Source organism: Melospiza georgiana, chromosome 9 (assembly GCF_028018845.1).
Source record: "Melospiza georgiana isolate bMelGeo1 chromosome 9, bMelGeo1.pri, whole genome shotgun sequence".
NCBI lineage: Eukaryota > Metazoa > Chordata > Aves > Passeriformes > Passerellidae > Melospiza > Melospiza georgiana.
This window is the reverse complement of record NC_080438.1, coordinates 15081292-15100477: the sequence shown is the minus strand read 5'-3', so window position 1 is coordinate 15100477 and position 19186 is coordinate 15081292. Positions and strand designations below refer to the sequence as shown.

Genomic DNA, 19186 nt, shown 5'->3' with positions numbered 1-19186 from the left:
ATAATTTGTCATTAGCTCAGTGTACATTGGGTTCCACTAAGTTTTCATGAAGAAGGCCTACATGTAACTCAAGATCTGAGGCAGCTGGAACACCACTCTCCTTTTCCTCAGCCCTCCATCCATATTGCGTTGAATACAAATCAAAACCAAGTTTGAATAGTTATGACTTCTTGTTTAAAATTGCTCTGTTACAACGCAAAGGGTCATGTCAAAGTAATTCAGTAACTTAAAAAGATTTCCTCCATGGGAATAGTACACACAACATTATACCTTTTAAACATGCAAGGCAAGACAGTAATTCAAAATTATTTAGGTCTTCCATCAAGACCGAAATTGAATACTAGGGAAAAAACCTAACTTAGTTATAGTTAACAGCTGTACCTATGACTGGGCCTTTAGAGGCCTAGAAGAATATGTAATAATCCCTACACAAGTAACATATGTAAACTAAGGTTTTACAACATACCTGGCATGGAGTTTGCTGCTCTTTCCATTTTCTGGAGGGTACTCTTCTATAATTTCCTGTCCAAAAGGTGGCTGCTGCCATGCTCTGGTGTAAGGCAACGTTCCCACGTGGCTGAACATGTCACAAGACCTAGGGGGAACTGTTCCCCTCTTCTTCCTGGGCAGAGTGCCATGGATAGAGATGCCTTGGAAGGAGTTTGAGCGATGCTCAATTGGGGAAGGTTTTGTGGTCAAAAGATCCATGGAAGAAGCTAACGAGAACTGGTGGTTCACTGGGCCGTTTCTGGGAAGACTCGAAAATTTTCCTGCAGCTATCATTATTGGTTCTGGAAAAACAAAACCAAGATTGCTTACTGTATATCAATCATCAAAGCCCTTAAAGGAAGTTAAGTAGCATGACTAACAAAGGTATCTGAAACTGAATTTCTGCTTTGCATTGAGGCAGATACCTCAAGACCCAGTCATCCTGATGCCAATGCACACCAAGCACACATGTATGTAACTTTACACATGTTAAAACCAAAAAACAACCAATCTGGACAAACATGCAAAAGCAGGCCATGAGCAATTCCCCATTTTTATCCATCAAGTTCCTCTTTTTTGCTTTTTCACATCCTCTGTAGATTCAGATATCAACTTGAATTACTGACAACAAGCAAAGCTTTAAGAATATTTTTCAAAAAATAAAGGACACTACAGCTTGGTTTGGAAGAATATGTTTTTTAACCCAGTAGCTGGCACACTGTGAGGAAAAACCTGTTGCTAAGGAGTCTTGCTCAAGTAATAAATCTAGCAGATAACTGGTCACATATTTCTAACAGGCTGTAAACTAAACGGCTCTACCCAAGAGATAAGGGCAGGAGCAGATTACTGGAATTCTCTTCTTCAGCATGCTCAGCCTGCTAGCTCAAATGGCTGTTGACACACAGATTTGCAAAGCTGTCAGTCTCTGGTACAATCAATTGCAGTTTGCCATACAGTACAGGTTTTTCTGTTAGCGTGAGCAAAAAGCTTTGTGAGACCAACACTTCAGGCTCATTAACAAATTACAGTTCTGTTCCTCCAAAAATGCTGCCCTGTGCTCAGTTTATAGCATTGTATTGCAGAAGACAGACTGCTGCCTTATCCTATGGGGTTGTATTAGCCTGCAAAAGCCACTCTGGAACACACCACCAGACCTAAAGGGCAAGCAGCCCTGTATTATTTAACCTAGGTGTTCATCAGCCAGGGGCTTCCCATAGAAACTGGAACAGCCACAGACGCTGCAGAGATTGATATGAACTCAGAAAGCAGAAGTGCTTCTGGAAATAACAGTTATGGACAGGGCGAATCTGTTCTGACCTCAGTCAAGTTCCATACTGAAAAATAAGAGCAGCACCCTGAAGGCCCAGCAGCCTGGAAGTCAGCAGCTCACAGCTGCACAAGAATTCCTCCTGTTTTGGGGAATGCGCAGGTGTTACAAGGAAAACAGAGGTGCCTCTATAGTCCTCCTGCTCCACCTTAGCATCACAGCTACCATCAAAATGTTTCTGCACTGTTACTTCTACTCAGAGGTTATAGTAACAGGCTTAACTTTAACAGCAACGCTAAAGCTGATATCAAAGTATGTAAAAATTCTGCTTTTTCCTGTCACTTGCACTGCAGAGATTCACCAGCTGGACAAGGTTTTCAGACTTCAACAACAAATCCCCTCCCAATTCTCCTGTACTGAAAGTCCTACAATAAATACTTAGTAATACTTTTTTTTTTTTTTTTTTTTTTTTTTTTACTTTTCAATTTGCGAAGTCTCTGTCCGAGAACAGGTTCTATGCATTATACTAGAATGGGAAAAGTCTCTGGGAATAGCACTTTTGCCTAGGGAGAATCTGTTTGAATCTGGTCACATTTCTTGATGAAAAGAGTAGAAAAGATTTGAGGTGTTAGCAAAGAACTGACATTTTTTGTCATGCAGATACAAATAAAATACAAAATCCTAAAGAAACCAAAATACATTCTCACAAAAATTCTGCCATAAATTATCACACTGATGTGATGTGATGTGAAAGACTAAATAATCTCTCCATTTATAATGTGGTTGAAGGACACAGCTTCTGCTAGTTTTGGCAAGTACTAAAAATATCACATAATTATTTTCACAATAATTGCTGTAAAGTTAGTTTTGCAGGACAAGTGTTCTAAGCAAAAGAACTGGCATAAAGATAGGAAGATTTAAAATGCAAATGCTTACTACAAACCTGCAACCTTCTCTAGCTAAAGCAAACTCCCTGAGCTTGTTTCTTATTATTAGAATAGAATTATATAAATTACTTTAGAATAGAATGATATAAATTACCTCTAACAATTGGGGGGAAAAGGCTTCTTATCATTTACACAGTCATTTGAAACTCAACTTTTGTATTCACTGTAGAAAAGCAAGAAAACCTCTTCATGGACTCTGAAAAATTGGAAGCTAGCTGGCTCATATGGCACAAATGGTGTTGCTCTCCTTTCAAGGCCTGCTGAGAGTCTGTATTTAATTATTGTACTTTCTTATTGGTTTATATAAAGGCCACCCCCAAACCCCTGAATTCCAACTGGTTTAGTTCAGCTTATCCAGTGAGAGAGTTCTCCTTAGCTTTTCCTGCAAGGTTCCCAAGGCTGTGCTGAAATGGAACACATTACCTGCAAGCAGGTGGCAAACCCAAGCTGTAATTAATGTAAGCACAGAAAGCTTTGCTTTAATGATGAGTCCACAATAGGCTTACTGTGACATGAAATTGTCAACCAATTCATGTTTGAGGATCCACAAAGAAAGCTGAGAATTCCCTCTCCTAAGCCAATCGCAAGGTAATTCTTACAGCAACCCAGGTTTTAACCCAACAGTCTGAGAGTTTTCAACAAATTAACCACCCCCTGATGTATAGCATTTTCTATTTCACCCCTACTCCTAAGAAGCCCTTAAGAATCAAAACCAAACTCCCAGAGCTGACCTAATAGTTGCTTCTTTTTAGTAGTACTCACATGACTCACAAATTCAATACCTAATCCTCAAATTCATACCTGAGTATTGTTTTGAGGAATCAAGGTAGAGTTCCACAGTTAGTACAGAAATATCTGCACTCAAGAACTTGCAATACATGTAGCCACAAGTATGTGTGCAGCTTCGATAATATTTCTAACAATCCTCCCTACAAAACCTCTTTAAAACCCCCTCAAAAAATCCCAAACAAACAAAAAAAGTCATAAAACAAAACCCAAACAAATAAAAACCCAACCCAAACAAAAAAAACAAAAAACCCAAACAAAACTGAGAACAACAGGCCTGCTAGCTTCCACCACACGTTTATCTGCTTGCCCATGTGCTGTATTATATATTCTTCATAAATGTTAACAGAGAACTTGCAATCAGCTTGGCAACAAAAGCTCCTGCCAAACCATCCATCCAGTTTTCTTTTATTGAATATAAATGCTGGAAAGTGGAAGCCTCTTCAGCTGAAGACTCTGGAATGTCTCAAATACTTTAGTATATGATTCAAAGAATGTTTGACTTTGCCAGATATAGAAACCCTGAAAATTTCACTCCCTAAGAGACAGTGTGCCTTGAACATTGGCCATTATACAATCAGCAACAGAAATGGTAGCAATTCTAACAGAACAATGGCTCAAAAGGAACTGAAATCTAACAGTACACATTCCTATTTGTCAAAACGCAGCAACTAACAAAACAGAACACTTTGGAAGTCATGCAAATTTCTCCTAACTAGGTGTTAACAAGATGGACTTGTGCCAATATAATGTTAAAAATGGCAAATGAATTTGTATTTATACATAAAGTGGCACTTCTCTTCCTTCAGTTTGTAATTTGGAAGAATAGATGGGAACAGAATTGTTAGGTGAGGGTGAGCAAGTACAAATCAACATGGCATTTAGGAAAACAGTAGGAGACTGGACATAAAATAAAATACGTATCTGGTAGACAAGTCCAAACAGCTGGGATTTGGTTTCTTCACATCATTGCTCAAAACAAAAATAAACATGAACAATGAAATAAATAACTTTCAGTTCCCTAAAACAACACACTAAATATCCTTCTGCTTGTGCCATCTTTGGGGTGCAAATCCAAATTTTCTGGCTCAGCTTGTCCTCATGAAATCTTTGTGATGTTCACACAGCCTGAGGAAGTGTTCTGATGGTTCATTCAAAGTGACTCAGGTATAGGATTAGGTGTCCCTTCCACAGCACAAGATAATACAACTAATGGCAGTGGCTTCTACTTTTCTGTTTCAATATATTGGAGGAAGAGAAGTGAAAGAAAGGGAAATCTTCAGTTCAGCCTCAGAGATGCATGAATGGCATAATAAACATTCCAAGGCTGTAAATACTCATGCTAGTGGAAACCACATAAAAGCAAACAGAAAAACAATTTCAGAATTTCAAATCAAACTCCCAAGCTATTTCAAAACTCAGAGTTAAAAACTCAGATCTAAATCAGTTTTGGACATTAAAAGACCCACATTTTTCTCACAGTCTTATTGACCTGGCATTTAAGTGATTCTCTTTCATAGATCAGAATCACTGGAGTTGATACCTAGTGTTATCATACACCAATCTTTACCACTATATAGGCTATGAAGCTAAGATGGCTTGACCATGGTTTAAGATATTCACCTGTGTGTTCTCAGGTATTTAAGAGATGGAGTAAACTTTTGTGAAAACTCTGTGTACTTTTGCCACGTCAAATCTCCTCACAAATTCCTCCCTCCCTTGAAATAAGCCTCCCTTGAAATAAGCAACAATAAATTTCAACAAGTGGAAGATCCATTACTCTCTTTTCCCTGCTAAGTTACTTGGCATATTTGCATGCACTATGCAGATGTGCACAGAAAAAAAAAGGAAGGAAACATTCTTAATGGTGAAGACAGTCAAGGCCAGGACAAAACGGCAGATTAATTTCCTCAGAATTTTTTTGTGTGTGTGTGTGCAATAAGAAAATAAGGGAAAAAGAAAAAGCATGACTTAAAAGCCTTTAAAGCGAACATAGGAATAAATACAATCAAAACTGTAGCCATTATAAATGCAACATGGATTTCATGTTCTTATCTCCCTAGAAGCAGTGCAGCATTCTTCATTATTGTGACAAAAAAGAAAGGATTTCTGCTCCCCAAAATGCCTTAGAAACAGCTATCTGCAACCTGTATTTTCTGCTTTTGTAATGAAAAAGAGAATCTGATGCAGTAGCTTGTCTAGCAAACATGTCACAAGACTTTAAGAAAAATATTAAGGTCCAAGAACCTACAGTCTGTTATGATACAGAGACACAGACTGAGAAAGCACATGCAGTAGTTCAAAGGCTTTAAGCTACTATCAGAAAAAAACATGAGTCTGTCAAACATCAAACATCCCCACAAGATTAGTCAGGTCACTGCTTCCAAAGAGTCTTGGAGTGCTATCACAATGCTCATGCTATCCTTCTCTCTCTATATATATGCCACACAATTTCCACCCTCCCCCCGTACATCCTTGAGCTGTATATTTAAAATGTTATTTTTAACTATTATTCTTGTGCAACAGCAAACACACAGCCCAGATAAACTATTTTTGAAATGTCTTTTTTTTTCAAGATGAGAGAAACAGATCAACCCCATACTTCTCTTTGTGAATTTTTACATGTAGAATGACTTCATATCTATAAAAAATGCCAAGAAAAAGTGATCATTGAAGATTATTCAATAATAAGTACAGCTTTCTTCATTTGGCCATGAAATTATCTCTGAAATACAAGTGCCTAATCAGTTAGCTCAGTAATCCTGAACAATATGAAACCTTGACTTGAAATAAACCTTCTCCCCCCATTTTGCTGGCAGAAACAGAGAACTTTACCAAGGTTACAGTCAAATCTAAGGGGTTTTTTAGCCAATACTTCAAAAATACAACCTTTTGTTCCTTCTCTGGTAAAGGAAGCAATTTATTTTGGCTGCTTCTCTGTTCCCACAAAAAAAGAAAAAGAAAAAAAAAAAAAAAGAACAGACCACTTTAAATAAAAAACATTTCCAGCATTACTATTTCGAACTAACGCTGACTTTCAGAAATCACAAATTCGGATGGAAAGAAGTGCTTTTGCGCCCTCTCCTCTTCAAAAGACGAGGGGGGGGGGGGGGGGAGGACACAGCGTTTCTTTTCTCTCTACTCAGAGAAGTATCTCGGGATCCTGAGTACACACCAGTGTTTTATACCTGTTTTATATTTAACAGCTTTCCATGGGATCAATGCCTACAAAACCTAAGCACTTGGATCCAACGTCTCGGTCGTCAGTGTCACAGCTACGGCATTTCCAGCAGCCCGCAGGCCAGCCCTGCCCTGCTCCCGCGCCCCCTGCCCCGCAGCGGTGCGGGGACAGGGCGACACCCGGACACACTCACACCCCAAACCAGCTCTGCACCCTGTGCCCGACAGCTCAGCGCTGTCCCCGCAGTTACCGGCTCTGATCACGGCTGCTCCTCTCCAGGCTTCCTGCGGATCGGCGGGAGCGTGTGTCCCGGCCAAGCGCCCTCCGGGCAGCGAGTCCCGCCCGGGCCCCTCCCTCGGGGCCGCGGAACCGGAGCGGGCAGCCGGGCAGCCGCGAGGGGCGGCCGGAGGCCGGACCCGCCACAGCAGCGGTGCGGAGCTGCCAGAAAACGAGCCGGGACGTTGTGGGAGAGCCCCAGGTCTGGCCGTGCCGCGGCAGGAGCCGGCGCGTAGCCAGCACCAGCTCGCTCCAAAGAAGCGCAGTTCGCGATTACTTAAGGGTGACTCAACCGGAGCCTTCCCGAGCGCCCTATCGCCCGCTGCCCGGTCCGCGACAGCCCGGGCCCGGTTCCGTGCCTCGCCCGCCCCACGAGCCCCTGACGGGCGCCCCTCACCTGGGGCGGGGGCGGCTCCGGCGGCTGCGGGCGCTGCGCAGCCCCGGGCGCTGCCTTCGGCCCCGGCCACACCCTCCGGGCCGCTCGGGCTGAGCCCCCGGAGCACCAGCCCCCCGCGGGCCCTGCCCTCCCCATGCCCTTTTCCATGGATTTAACAACTTCGCCTCCATAACTGCGTCTCTCAAATTAGCACTACAGCAAAAATTAACAGTTCGCTAAACCCACCGTATTCACGGGCGATTCAGAGCCTTTTACGTACTTCACACACACAATTTACTTGCGTTGGTAGGCGCCCCCTCTTACTACCAAGCCGCGTGAAGTTATTCGTGCAACAGGTTGGTGGGATAAAACGCATCTTCTACAACAAAGGGTCAAATAGCTGTACAGATTCTGGAGCTCCTGCCGAACAGATGGTCACCTACCCTCCTTTTGTAAAATATACCTTCAAAGCAATGAGATAATTATAGATACAACCTTCATTTTCAACTAATTACCTCGAGCACCGTCAGCTGTACCATTGCCTCAGCCACAGGGATTTTGCTTTAGTACAAACCAAGGCACACTCAGACAGGATTCTTTAGCCATCACATAAGTTGCTGAAGTCGGTGTTAGGAGATAAAAATTCTTGGGAAAGTCTAGGAATGTTCATAGATATGAGTAGAATGTTTGCATAAGAAAGCTCAAATAAGATGAAATTTAGTGTAAAATAAGAGAAAGGAAAATAAAGGCAGAAATATTCAGTAAGGGACAGAGCCAGAAGAATAGAAGATTAAATTTATTGAGTACACTACGGTAAAGGAGGCTCAGTAGCACTTCTGACTGGTGTTCCCCTTCCCATAGCAACACCAGTACCTTAAGGCAGGCATGAGCGGTAGGGAAGCATTATCAGTGCTGGTGTTGCCACACACTGTTTACAACAACTTCCAAAGCAGAAGAGTTGAGGTAAACGTGAAACACAATAGATTTCGAAAAGATCCATTCACTGGTGCTGGAACATAAGTCACTACTTGTGGCATGCTGACAGACAGACTTCTATATTTTTCTCTCAACAAATTACAAAAAATTATATCATCCTATTGGCACTGAACAGAGCCTTGAAGTTAAGATCTAAATTCAAACTAATTTCACATAAAACAAGACTTAGCTGCACACCAAAACCTCACTCTGTTCTTTTGTCAATTGTTTTCCCCCAAATGGAAAATTTGGAACCAAAGAACACCAGACTGTGATCTCATGTTGGACACCAAAATGCCTCACCAATATGTCCAGTGCAAGAAAAATGGCATTAGGGTGAGAATACAGAAAGAGGAGTTAAGATGCATGGATTTCAGATTCAGTTGTAGTATTCTGACCCACCTATTTCCTGTATGACATACACTAACATTTTTGTAACATACATCACACTGGTAGTTATTTTTCACAGGGAACGCTCTATCAGCTTATCAAGTGGAAGATGCTACACAAGTGCAAACTATTATTTTCCTCATTAAATAAAGGAAAATGTCTTGCTCCTCTATCTAAACCACATGTTCCACAGTTCAGGTGAAAGACATTTCAAACCATGCCAAAACCTCTGATCAGTTGACACATAACATTGTCCCTACTGGCTGATTCTAATCACTCAGGAAATTTTTAGGCACTGTAGTTACATAGGAAGTAGTGTCATGCTTGTCATTTTTTTATGACTAAGAACCAGAAAAGGGGCAGTAACTTCCTCGGGAGCATGACTACATGCTAAGTAATGGGATTGTAGCTGGGCAGCCCTCCCTAAACTGTGATTACTCTTACTTGCATGAGTCATTACATTCTTTTTCTAAAATTTTGTTTTGTCTTCAGGTGAAACTGAAAATTGGTCTTTGTCTTCACATTTAACAATTTACACAACCCATCCTTGCACATACTTGATGCAAAGTTGTTAAAGAGAATGTGCCTACAGGATGCAAGAGGGAAAAATTCACAGAACTGCCTACAATAGCCCCACTGGTTGCGAGTTACTCCAGATTAAACTAGATCAAATTCCTCATTGCAAAGCTTTGTTGTTTTCATACTTTCTATCTACTTTGGAAATGAGTTCACTGAGCTGTGGGATGGAGTCTGGAAGCATCAATGTCCTGAAAGGAGTACAGCACCTCTGTCAAGCCCTCCCCATCAGCATTCATTTTAACCTGCCATACCCCGAGCCATCTGTTTATCTGTAAGGCATCACACTGTCTGTGAATCACCTTGCCACAGACAGGAGCACTGGAGCAGTGTCCTTGGTGACACCACCCTGAGGGAGGCTGAGAAAGCAGCAGTGTGCTGGCCACTGCTGGCCACACATCACACATTGCTGGGGCCTCCTGTGGCCACCCTTGACTTCGGCTTCCTGAAGGAGGGGAGTATGTACAGGTGCATCTTTCCACCTGCAAAGACACCCAGAAAAGTAGCTAACTGAACAGATAAATGAGGAGGAACACAACTGGGACACAGGTCCCAAGACCTGTGCTGCTATGGCTTGCATGCTTTAATTATGCCAAGACTTGGCATAAGAGTACTTGCCAGTTCTTGAGACCATTTTCAAATGTGCTTGGCTTACAGAAACAAAGGAAACAATGGGACACAAGAAGTGAATTCACTGGGAAATTTCAATTTGTCCTTAAATGTCAGAATTCCAGTCTTCTTCACATAGCCAGGAGAAAACCCATTTGCTCCAAAAGCACTGCTCTGCAGTGATAAAATGCAGTAGTAGCTACACATGATGAGGACGTGGCATGTGTGGATTGCTCACACAGTAGTCTATGTAGATGCCCTCATAAACAAAAGTCAAAGCCAGTTGCTACTATAGACTTGTCTTAGAATAAAAAGGACCCAAATAAAATACTACACTCAAGCCTTGACTCCGCACAGATGCCACATAGAAAAAGTAATGATCATAGCTGTTGGCTAGGAAATTAAGTTTATTTGCTGGTAATTTTCAAGTTAGTCAAAGACATCGTGGCAAATAAAAATGATTATATGACTTGAAAAATGCTTCAGCTTTTGTAATCTGACAATATTAATTTTGAAAACTATGAGCTATGGCAACTCTACTTTCTAATGTCCTCCCTGGCTGCCAGCTGAAACAGGCAAGTTTAGTCAGCACCCATCCAGACCTCCATAATTAATCTACCAACATGATCTCTTGCTATTTGATCTGTCTTGGGTCTGGAGACACAAGGTCCTTCAGAAACTCCCAAGGAGTTACCTGTTAGGAGATGGTGTTCAGAAACCTTGCAATCCCCAGTCTCAGAAAAGCTTGCAAGCAGACACATCCCATAGCTGATCATTTTGCAAACAATGTTGTAGTACAGCAAGAGAGTTTCAAGAGTTACATCAACTCATTGTCAGATATAATACAAGAAAACAATCATCTTGAACAAAAAATAATTAGTAATTAAAAAATTATTAAAAATAAACCACACAGATTCTGTGGCAATAATATGTTGTGTCCCTTTCCCCCTCTTTAAATTTGGTATTGAAAATCATGTGAAGCAACTTGTGCTGGCATTTATTAGACAGACCTGTTTCAAAAGTTCAAAATACACTGGTAAAATGGCACTAAATCCAGTTTTCTTTTATTGACTAGTTTTGGTAAATGATACCTTAAACTGGAAAGAAGGTGGTCAAGGTCTTTTGGGTTCCTTTTTACCAGAGGGCCTGTTTTCCTCTTTGCTTTTAGCAGTGGTGGAACTGTTACTGGGGATCTAAGACTCACTCTGAGTTTCTGTTTCTCCATGTTTCTGTAAAAAGTCTCAGATACAGGGGAATTACCAGCCTCTCCTTGCCCGTGACAGATGTTTTTCATTTCAAACATTACTGATGTAGAGGCAAGAATAAACAGTGTGAGAAACCACCAGTAAGCAAATTTGGAACTTTCAGTAGATGAAATAGTACTGTCAGAGGTGTTTGTTAACAACTCTGTAACAGCATTTACATTACTGACTTTCTCAAACAGAGAAAGCAAAAAACTCCAAATCCTTGTGTCTCTCAGTAGGAGCAAAACAGACCACACAGGTAGCAATGCCACCTCTGTCATGCAGATCAAGCTGTTCAAAGCTTCCTCTCCCTCTGTTGGCAAAGTTACCAGCATGCTTTAGCATGAGGTTGGAATCTGACAGGTTGACACTACATAGCACTGCCCCAAAGCACTCTGGCTGCATTTTAATGTTTCAAAGAGCAAAAGCACTAGAATGTGTAGCTTCAATTACAGTCCACGGTACAGCAGCATTTAAGTTTTCTGGTTCAGATCAAAAATATCAGAGCCCCATTATTCAAATCACTGATCCACTATTATTTTGCTGGGCTGAAGTGGTGTAACAATTTTGAATATTTATTTTCCTACTGATTAGCTAATGGCACTCAAAAATCAGTTGCCCCACTCACTTCCCTATCACTGACTGCCATAAAGATGGCATAAAAGCATCAAGCCAGTGACCTTTGTATTGTGTACTCAGCCTAATTCAACAGATATGTGATCATGTGCACATGTTTCATCCAGCTCTAATGTGTTGCTGGGCATTATGTCAATGCACAGATCTTGGTATTAATTACTGTGGAAACACAGCCCAAGTTGCTACAGTTAGACAGGATGAATGAATCAAATGGAATCCAAATGTACTGAGACATGTCCTGTTCAAAGTCATTTCAGAATCAAGATATTTTAGAAAACAGGAAAATATTTTCACAAATACTCCCAAAATTTAATGTCACTTTTAGCCCTGTGAAAATGCTTACTTGCTAAAAGTGACTTATCACTTGAAGCACTCTGGAAACTGTTGAACGAGCATCAAATACAATGTTGCTGTTTAGAGCTCAAAATAACAGCACACAGAGAAGATAGCCTTTGCTCTGATCCAAGTAAGTACGTTAGTAGGACGTTAGCATTTAATTACTAGAATTGAAAATTTTAGAAATTTTCTCTCATGTCTGACTACAGCAAAGTTCAGTGTTGGGAAACAAGTGTAACTGATTAGGCACTTTGCTCCTAGACACAGCATTCTGTCAAAGACAGACACAAAACAAAACTGTGTCATAATAGGCTGGAGACCAGATAACAACCATTAGTCCCTACTGTGAAAACAAACCAGTCTGCACTCATGTATGACTGACTGAGCTGATCTGTTTTCAACCTTCCCAGAAATCCTTAATACAATAGGCAATGAAACTGAGGATGCAAATATCCTGGTGTAAACAGAACTTGGAGATTATTGTGTCTGTATTTTTTTCAAGCACATAATTCAATTATACATTTAATTATCATTAGCCAAAACCCAACAGTGAATGGAGACATTGCTCAAGATAAAGGCCCATAAAAATATGAACCAGCACTAATTTTACTAGAATTTAGCTTAAAGAGTCCTAGCAATTAACTGCCAAAAGAAAAAACTAAACCAAAATGGCATCATGCTGTCACCTTGCAAAATCTGCGTCTGGGGAGGGAAAAAAAATTATATACACACATCATTTTAAAAGGAAAAATTTTGACTCAAATTCATATTCACTGAAGTCATCAGCAATACATCAAGATTTGATGTAGGCTTAACATATCTGAAGCTGAACAATCATGTGTTGGAACATTCTGTTGAGTTGAATGAAATGTTGCATAACTATCTACAAATCAATTTACCATGTCAATGACAGTTTGAAAAGTGTAGTGCTGCATTGAAAACCTGTAAACCAGCCCTGAAAAACAATGCTGCATTGACAACTGTAATACATTCCACACTTCAGTACCTGGAAAGATTACAAAACACAGTCCCAATGCACACAAAACCAGATACCAATTGAAACACATCCAGTTTCACTGCAATCATCAACTGAAATAATTTCCTAATCTGTTCACAGTAGCAGTTACAAAAACATCATATTTACATTCATATTTTAAGACAGTCAAACCTATGAGCTGTAGAAATTGTGTAATTGTTAAATCAATATTTAACTTGTCAGAAAACATTGAGGAAATACAGTGACCTACTTGTACACAATCAGTTCTAGCTCCTACTAAGAACTTCAGTAGCTAAACACATTTTATGATTAATCAATTTCTACACATGGTCCAGAAGTCTTATCTTGACCAAGAGAATGTAACAGCAGGACTGTTAGCCAAATAACTAAGTGCTTCACATTAAATTTGCAAAAACCTTTGGCAGTGATCTGAAGAATTATTGGACAGAACACACAATATTTATATCTCATTATCTTGTGAACAATTCTCAAAATACCCAATACAAGTCATAGCTGAATAACTTCTCACTATAACCTTCTACTCAGTCTAGAATGTCTTACAGGGCTTGTTCCAACTCTCATGAATTTGAGTTGAATTTTGATACTGAGCTGATAAAAACAACAAATGATGCAGTGATCAAGTCTTAATTCACAGCAAAGTCCCTAATGGAAAAGAAGGGTCAGAACTGTGCAAGCACTCATCCTCTCCTCAGCAGGGATGAGGTGGGATGTACACAAATTACCTGGGTTTAGACCTTCTGATGTGATCTTTCCAAATGAGGAAGATATTTGTGACTCAGACTTCCGCCAATTATGGTATGTAAACATTACTGTGTTTTGTTAAGATGAAGATTGTGAGAGCAATAGAAATGGAAATAAAAGTGAAACCTTTTCTAAATGACAACTTTTATAAAAAATACAGGGTATATTATTTTGTAAATCCATGCCAAAATGTGGATGTTTGATTTTTGTTAAACTAATGTTTAACAATTCCTCTTATTGTCTGTGTAAAGTCCCCCTGTGATCTGCATTCAGAGCAGTATCCCAGGCTGGATCAGGGTATTTGTTTATCATCCTTTGGGGCAGGGAAGCTTGGGTTGCCTTAGCTCATCCCTCAATCTTTAGGAGACTGCACAGAACTCTTACCTCTCTTGTGTTTTACCTCCTGAAGCAGCAGGATATTGGAAATGAGGTGTGTTCGGTGGCCTTGATTTTCAATTCCCAGTTTTCTAAGATCAACTTCCGTAAGATGGAATAAGTCCTGTGGCAAATGCCAGAATAAGGAAAACATTATACTGTTAATACTGGAGAATTCAAGTGTCTTTCAGATATGTTTGCTGTTTCTGGTACCATAAGTTACCTAACAGCAAATGTGAGTACATTCATATTTTATATGAAGGCCCCTTGTCATGATAAGGTACATCATGGTAGGACTAAGGCATTTTACTTTTAAAACATTAAGTCCTTGTCTCTCGGTTTTTTATCAAAACAACTCTGGTCAGCTTAGCTGCAGAGCTCCTGGCAACTATGAGTCCTTTGAGTAAAAAAAAAAAAAAAAGAAAAATCCCCAAAGTGCTAGTATTCCCATTGTCCCATTGCATTAATTAATGAAGGAAGATAAATCTCAGCATGAACTGATAGGAATAATGATTTTAGAAAGGAATCTTTTGTATAATGGAGAGGATATTCACTGTAATAATAGATAAAATAAGTTGTGACACTGTTTTGAAGAACAAGAATTTCCATATAATGCATTTGAGTAATCAAACCTGAACTGTTCTTTTTAATCCACTCTCTACAAAAACTTAATTACTATCTTACTTTCAAAATATGTACAAAACTTCACTTGATGATGAAAACTTTCAGAGCAAATAGAAAATATATCAAAATACATTTCTTAATATTTTTACTGTTCTGTATTTTCACTGTAAATAAGATAAAGAGAGGTACATAGAATGTACAGTATTCTGTTACTAGCAAGTCATGTTACTGGAAGTAGCTTTTTCTAATGGAGATTTGCAATTCAGATCCCAAAACACAAAATGAGATTGATTCATTGTGTAAATAATAAGACAATTGACACAGAATTTCTAGCGTGAACCACTATTTCTGAAACTGTAATTTAAAAATCTTTCTTTCAAACTAAAACTGCTTCAAAAGCCTGACATTATTTGCTTTAGACTGAGTAATGGTCTAATTACTGAATGCCTCAATTTCTTAGGCCACTAGCTAATACTGTTTTAAAAGAAAAAAAAGTTCTCACTGTTGGAGACCTAAAGTCATGCCTGAGAACGTAATATTCTTTCTCAAATGGTAACTTATATGTAACTAATAACATGAAAGTAGAGAGCTGCATAATTCTTACTTCTAATTTATTCCTTTCTTGGTTTGCCCAAATGCAAAAGCCGGTACTAATGTTGAATTCACATGTCAGTAGAAATGATTTTTCAGCTTTGGCAACAGTGACAAAGGGTCTCACTGGTTTTCTCAAAGACTCAATATCTTCCAAATCCCAAAATCATCCTCCAATAAAGACAACAGAGGACTAAAAATGCAATATGCAATATGCTTGCTCTTCAGACTCCAGCAAGAAGGTTGTAAGAAGGAACACAACTAAGATTGTTGAGAACTCCAGTACTGAACAGCAGATGCTTAGGGTAACACAACTGAAACTTTTATAGGCACATTTTGGTTGGGGTTTTTTTAGTAGCTTTAAAGATCTTAATATTTTCTCAAGAATTTTATCGAAAAAGGACAATTCTCACCTCTATGCCATCATATTGTTCAAAGAGCGTGCAATATTCTGCAAGTCCAAGCTGGGCCAGCCAGTTCGAAATGGGTAGATACTTCATTATCTATTCCTTCCCAATGCCTATGACTCTGAAAAACAAAACCAAATTACAAATAACATTGCTTAGGAATGTTAAACTGAACTCAGAAAGCATTTCACAAATGCAAGTTCCACTATTATGGCCTTTTTTTGGTTGCAGGGTAAGAGGTAGCTACAGGTGCATTAAGATTTTTACCTTTAATTCACTGTTTCATTGCAATCCTCATACAAGCAGGGAATGTTGAATACTATATTTTGTTTAGTTCTTGCAGCTGAAATAATCTTTTAGATGAATCAACAGAGTCACTTGATGCTGCAGTATCAATTAAAATACATTCAGCCTTTGTATTCAAAGAATGTTTCTCAGTACTCATTCAGTGGCAATGTCATTCTTCTTACATGTATGACACATGAAGAAGACATTAAATGAAGAGGAATGGCAAAAGGAACAATGTTTTCTGTAAGAATATGAAGGGTGTGAATGAAACGGCATTCTCTGTCAGACAGTCAAAATGACTAAGATTCTGTGGTGGGTGTTTGTCCAAGGTGGGGACATAGCTAAAGTCAACCTGTTACAGAATATTTCTAAGGAAAAAAGCAACTGAAAGAATTCTACAGTTTGTTCTCATTATGTCATTTGAATTTGAGTTATCTGTAAATGAAAATATTTTTCATTACTTTTTTCCCCAGTTGCTAAGATGAAATAAAAGATAGACATTAAGATGGGCATATGATGGACATCAGAAGATAAAAGACATAAAATACTCTCTTGTTATCACTGCTCCATGCATGCAGTTATGCAAGATCTGCACAGACAAATACTTAAGCTTCCAAGAATTGCTGCATTTCTGAAGACATGTCTATGTGCAAGTTTGAGCATAGCCTAAATCAATTCAAGAATGCCCAATTCTAAATCTGTAACTGGCTGGCTGAACATTTTTTGTCCGAACACTGATGCCAGAAGCAGGAAATGCTCACATTCAGACACCTAGTGCATTGAATTGTATATTTTTGTTATGTTATTTCATTTTATTTTTAGTTGAAGATCTTTCTCTCATCTATACTTGAGAAGAAGTAGTTGCTCATTAGCTCTGGATAAACTGTCTGTAATTATGACTTTTCAGCTACAAACCACACATTCTAAGATATCCACTTACTCTCAACACACAAGAAGCTGCCCCAAAGGCAGACAAGTTATGGTCAGCAAAGAGTCAGTGCTGCTTTCTGTGAGATGGGGAAAGTCATTTAGCATTTTCATAATTCTTGGAACACTAGAAAAGCTTTGATGTCTTTCTTCTTTTTTTACATAAAAATTGCAAACGTAAAAATACCGTTCTGCAGAAAGGTAGGCCACAGTAGCAGTATTAATTGTATCAGCGGACAATACATTCCTAGAAATGTTTGAAAAGCATTTCAGTTCGAACAGCAACAGTTAGCAATATACAAAATGTTTAGGATGTCTGTGAATTTTACCTCAGTACTCAACCTTGGAAAAAAGTCAAAATGGTTGCACTTCAGAGACACATACACAGTTATACTGTGGAAGCTGTAATTCTGGAATTTGTCACTTCATAGACTGTTAAAGAACAAAAATGCTAATTTGCAAGTCACATTGTGAAATCCCTCTATTATCCATTGGAACACTGTGTTATATTATTTGCTTTATTGCAGATTTTTCATTATCGTGAAAGTATTGCAGGCTATGGGTAATGAGTATGCATCTAAAGAACTGTGGCATTCCAGTAACTAGGAGTATTTTGTGGAGTAACATTGACCAGAAAATCTACACATTTAATTGACACACCACAAAAGAATTTCCTTGAGGAATGTGAAAGCCACAGAGAACATTCTTATGTGAGGCGAGGACAAGCTCAGCCCCTGACATCTTTCATTTATGGCTTGCTTTAAGCAGGTACTTTCAGATTGCAAGATCGTCAGCACGAAGGGCACATGATTCTCAGAGAGATAAAAGGAAAACCACAGCTGGTTGGCTAAAACATAAATAAAACCATGGACAAATACCTCTTTTCTGGTTCATACACTTTAAAGTAAGACACTTCAAATTTGTTGTCATAAAAGACCCTTTTTCAAAACTGTTTAGCAACTTCAGCAAGAATATATATTTTTAAGATCACATATTTTATATTTAATTGTGAATGCTTAGGATTCCATATTAGTACATAACAATTTTTAAATCTACAGTAATTGGTAGAAGTCATCACACTTATCATCCCAAAACAAAGAAAAATTTTGCACTAAGCATGAAAGGAATCCTAGAATTTCCATAGAGCAGCATTCTCTTTAACAATACACTGATAAACTGTGGCTATCTAATCTTACTTGGCCAGCTGCATTTGCTGTTATTAAATTATACCAAAAAACAACCCCCAAACCAACAAATAAATGCAAACCAAAATACCAATACTCCTGTTGTCCAAACCCCCATACAAAACGAAATTCATGCCCTTGTATGATAAGACACTAAGAAATACAAGATGCTTTACTTTCAAATACACTGCAATTACACCTTTGAATGGGATTATTTTTGTATTATTATGGCACACTTTCACATGCCATTAAGTCTTTGCTAACACCTTGGTAGACTTATCCTTTTTGTTTTAATGAAAAATTTGTTCCTACAGCTGAAGGAGAAAAAAGTTCCCTTTCTCTCACAAGGCAACTAATTGCCTTTCTGGTCTTTCTGCTAATGGTAGTTTTGGTGAATAAATTCAAATAACTCCTATTTAACCAATAGTACACTGTTCATTGGATGCAGGGTACAACCTAGTGGTCAGGACTCAAGATCTATTCATAGCCTTATCAAGGTTAAGAGTAAAATAGAATTGCAAAACAAATTTTAAAACCCACTAAATATATCATTATGAGATGTGGTTGTAGGCAGAGGGAGTTTCCTATTATTCTATTTTTACATTATTTATTTTTATCTCTGAAAATAGGATTAACTTTTCCTTAAGGCAGGTAATGACAACATTTTTCAAGATGCAAAATATGATTATGAACACATTGGCAAAGTGTGTGGCAGATTTTGGGCACATATTTTTTCCTTACTAAGAAATTAATATCCTTCCTTTCCAGGGAAAGGAAGCGAAGAAAAATAAAAATGACAGCATGTATTGCAGAGAAATACAAGATCTCTCTTCTATTTATCTGTTCTAAAAAATGTCAGTTCCTGTACATTTAAGGACCTGCAAAAAGAGATCATCATAGGTTTTGTCAGGTCACCAGATTTTTGGGATAGAACCACTAAGGC

The 19186-nt window shown here is 38.8% G+C and overlaps 1 protein-coding gene across 3 annotated transcripts in view; it reads right to left on the bottom strand.

Annotated features, from left to right (window-relative positions):
- The window catches only part of BCAR3 (BCAR3 adaptor protein, NSP family member), a 60985-nt gene extending 45048 nt beyond the window's left edge, over positions 1-15937 (bottom strand). Inside the window, exons 1-3 of one of the 3 annotated variants that reach the window (XM_058030182.1) lie at positions 15851-15937; positions 14232-14346; positions 467-791 (exon numbers count right to left, since the gene is read on the bottom strand). In XM_058030182.1, coding sequence (XP_057886165.1) covers positions 467-791; positions 14232-14346; positions 15851-15937 — 527 coding nt within the window. Of the gene's footprint in view, positions 1-466; positions 792-6920; positions 7029-7343; positions 7403-14231; positions 14347-15850 lie in introns of those variants that run through there. The other 2 variants (XM_058030184.1, XM_058030183.1) reach the window with 2 other exon arrangements.
- Positions 15938-19186: the final 3249 nt, after the last annotated feature.